This window comes from Buceros rhinoceros, unplaced genomic scaffold (assembly GCF_000710305.1).
Source record: "Buceros rhinoceros silvestris isolate BGI_N320 unplaced genomic scaffold, ASM71030v1 scaffold34699, whole genome shotgun sequence".
Lineage (NCBI taxonomy): Eukaryota > Metazoa > Chordata > Aves > Bucerotiformes > Bucerotidae > Buceros > Buceros rhinoceros.
This window is the reverse complement of record NW_010432699.1, coordinates 32010-34485: the sequence shown is the minus strand read 5'-3', so window position 1 is coordinate 34485 and position 2476 is coordinate 32010. Positions and strand designations below refer to the sequence as shown.

The 2476-nt window shown below is 38.9% G+C and overlaps 1 protein-coding gene across 1 annotated transcript in view; it reads right to left on the bottom strand.

The window, feature by feature from the left end:
- Positions 1 to 1122: 1122 nt before the first annotated feature.
- Positions 1123 to 2476, bottom strand: part of SHC4 (SHC (Src homology 2 domain containing) family, member 4) — a 32706-nt gene continuing 31352 nt past the window's right edge. The window contains exon 12 of the mRNA XM_010143864.1: positions 1123 to 1813. Within this exon, the coding sequence (XP_010142166.1) occupies positions 1658 to 1813 (156 nt within the window). The 3' untranslated portion in view covers positions 1123 to 1657. The remainder of the gene's footprint in view (positions 1814 to 2476) is intronic.

Below are 2476 nucleotides of genomic sequence, written 5' to 3'. Positions count from 1 at the left end.
AGGAGTCAGCAGAGCTGGACTACTAGCCAGGGACCCAGCTGCCCGTGTTTTAAAGCTTCCCACCGCTGTGGTGTTTGTAACTGGGTATTTTAATCATGTTGTTATCAAGGAGTGAAATATATTTTATGCCTGTTAGCTGAGGATAAGAACAAAGATGGGGTTTAGTCAGCTTTTAGCATGGCTCTTTGTACATCCTATTTTCGCCTCCGAGGAAGCTTATGTCTTCAATGATTTTATGTGTATATGACCCTCTTGTTTTCTAGAGAAAAGAGCTCCTACTGCAGTGTCCCCTTCAACACGAACACGGGCAAAAGAACAGAATGGGTTTTTTTGTAGTCAAGACTCCCAGCAGCTGCTGAACTGCACAGTAACTGTCTGCCTTACGGAACTGAGCCTGTGGGCTGGAAGACAGAGAGAATGTCCCTGCTCATGCCAGAAAACAATGCTTATCTTACAGGGACAACTTTCTCAGGCCATGGCCCGCACCACCAGTTCATCTCCCACACCCGCCCGCTCAGCTTTCTTCAGTTACGTGTTAAATCACCGTCTCTTCAACAGGAAGCCCAAGAAATCACTGCTCACTCTGAGTCGAGGGCTGTTCATATTTAGAGTATTTATTATGGCAAAACAATTCATAGCTTTCCTTTAAAAGACTTTTTTCTGTGTTGAGGAACAAATGGACTCTACGTGAAGACAAAGAAAACTGTATCTTGTTTTGGAAAGAACACTGAACAAGGACACATGCAAAGTTCAAACAGTCTTTTAAATGGTTTTATCTCAAAATGTATTATTAGTTTTGTTCAGCTTCTCTAGTTTGTAAACAACTACGTAATCAGTGAAAATATATTTAGCCTACCTTTAAAAAGAGATGTCTCCAGTATTAATTGGTAATCATAGTAAAATCATACGCAGGACAAAAATATTAGGATCTAGCATGCTTGTCCTTTAACAAGTTCTATTCCAAAATTATATTACATATATTAATTTCAACTGTGTAAATGTTGCATAATCTCAAATCTTTGATTAGTCAGTGATAAAAAAATCATTAAGAAACCGGACCAGCTGTCTGTCTTGTGAATGGTATTCATTTCAAACATGACGTGCTAGTAAAGTGCTGTCACAAGCAAAATGCAATTGTTAGTGTCTATCGAAAGCAGGTGACGTTTTAGTAATATTCAAATTGTACTTGTTTTGGCAAATAGTTAATGTTTGGTTAACCACCCAGACCTAATTCAGTATAAATAATACTGTTTCCCAATAATTCTATGCTAAAAGGCACATACTAATGTTCCAGCAGTTCGTTCAAGTGAGCTTTTGCATGTTAGGTTTAATTGTGCTTTTACATAGTTACTGATTCAGTATGACCTTGAAAGTGACATTTGTGCGTGTCTAAGATACCTTCTCGCAAATGAACCTCACGCTCTGGAGGTGTAACTTCGTTAGGATTGGATCTATCTATATAACTATGCTTGTTCATCTCTATAGATCTACAGAGATATACGCATATACATATATTCATACATCACACACAAAAGGGCTTCTTCTGGAACAGCAGCAGGAAGTGCAGTCCACACTTTTTTGATTTGTCTTGATCATAGTAAGTTCTCAGCACAGTTTTCAGGTGTGAATTGTCTTGGGATTGGTGAGATCCAGGGGATTATTTGTGATAGTGCACGTGTCCCACATTACTCTCTTTCCTTACAGGCTGCTTCAAGCTCACTTCACTTCCAGAAGAGATAATTGGCAAATTATTTTCCATGTGATACTGAATAAGATGACTCACACTGTCAAATATATGGTCTTTGGTTCTCACCTAATGAAAGAAGCAAAGGAATATATTGATGGTTAGGCTGTGTTTATAACGGGCTGGACATGAGCCTGGCACATTGCAGTTAAAAGGCATTTAAGCCACTGAACTCATTGGAGCAGGATCATGAGGCTGTGGACAGCAATTCAGACCTGTCCTTCGCCCTTCCGTTAGCGGACACGGAAAGCAGATGACCAGGTTAAAGAGACTGTATGTAGAACTAGACTGATCCTGCTAAGGGGAATGAAATAACCTTTTTTCTTTTCCTTTTTTTTTTTTTCCCACAGAGAGGTATTTTTTCCTAAATCCCACTAACGATTATTTTTCTGAGTTACTCCCTCCTCTGAGAGTTGTCAGTCAAGAGTGCTTCTCTGACCCTGAGCAGAGACAAGTAGAATTGAAGGGACAACAAAGCAGCTCTACCTTTTCTGTATCCAAAAGTGTGCTACTAAGCAAATTCATTATTTAATGAAGCGAATTATAACATAATAAAGACTCAAAGGATGTATTAAGAGTATTTGCTAATTATCACCACCTGGAGTGACAACAATATTTAAGTACCTCACTTCTATTTCCACAGTACTTTGGTGCTTATAAGTTCTTGAATTGAACTTTCAAACCTACTGAAGTCACCTGCTAAACTTAAATTAACCTGGACGGAATCAGAGC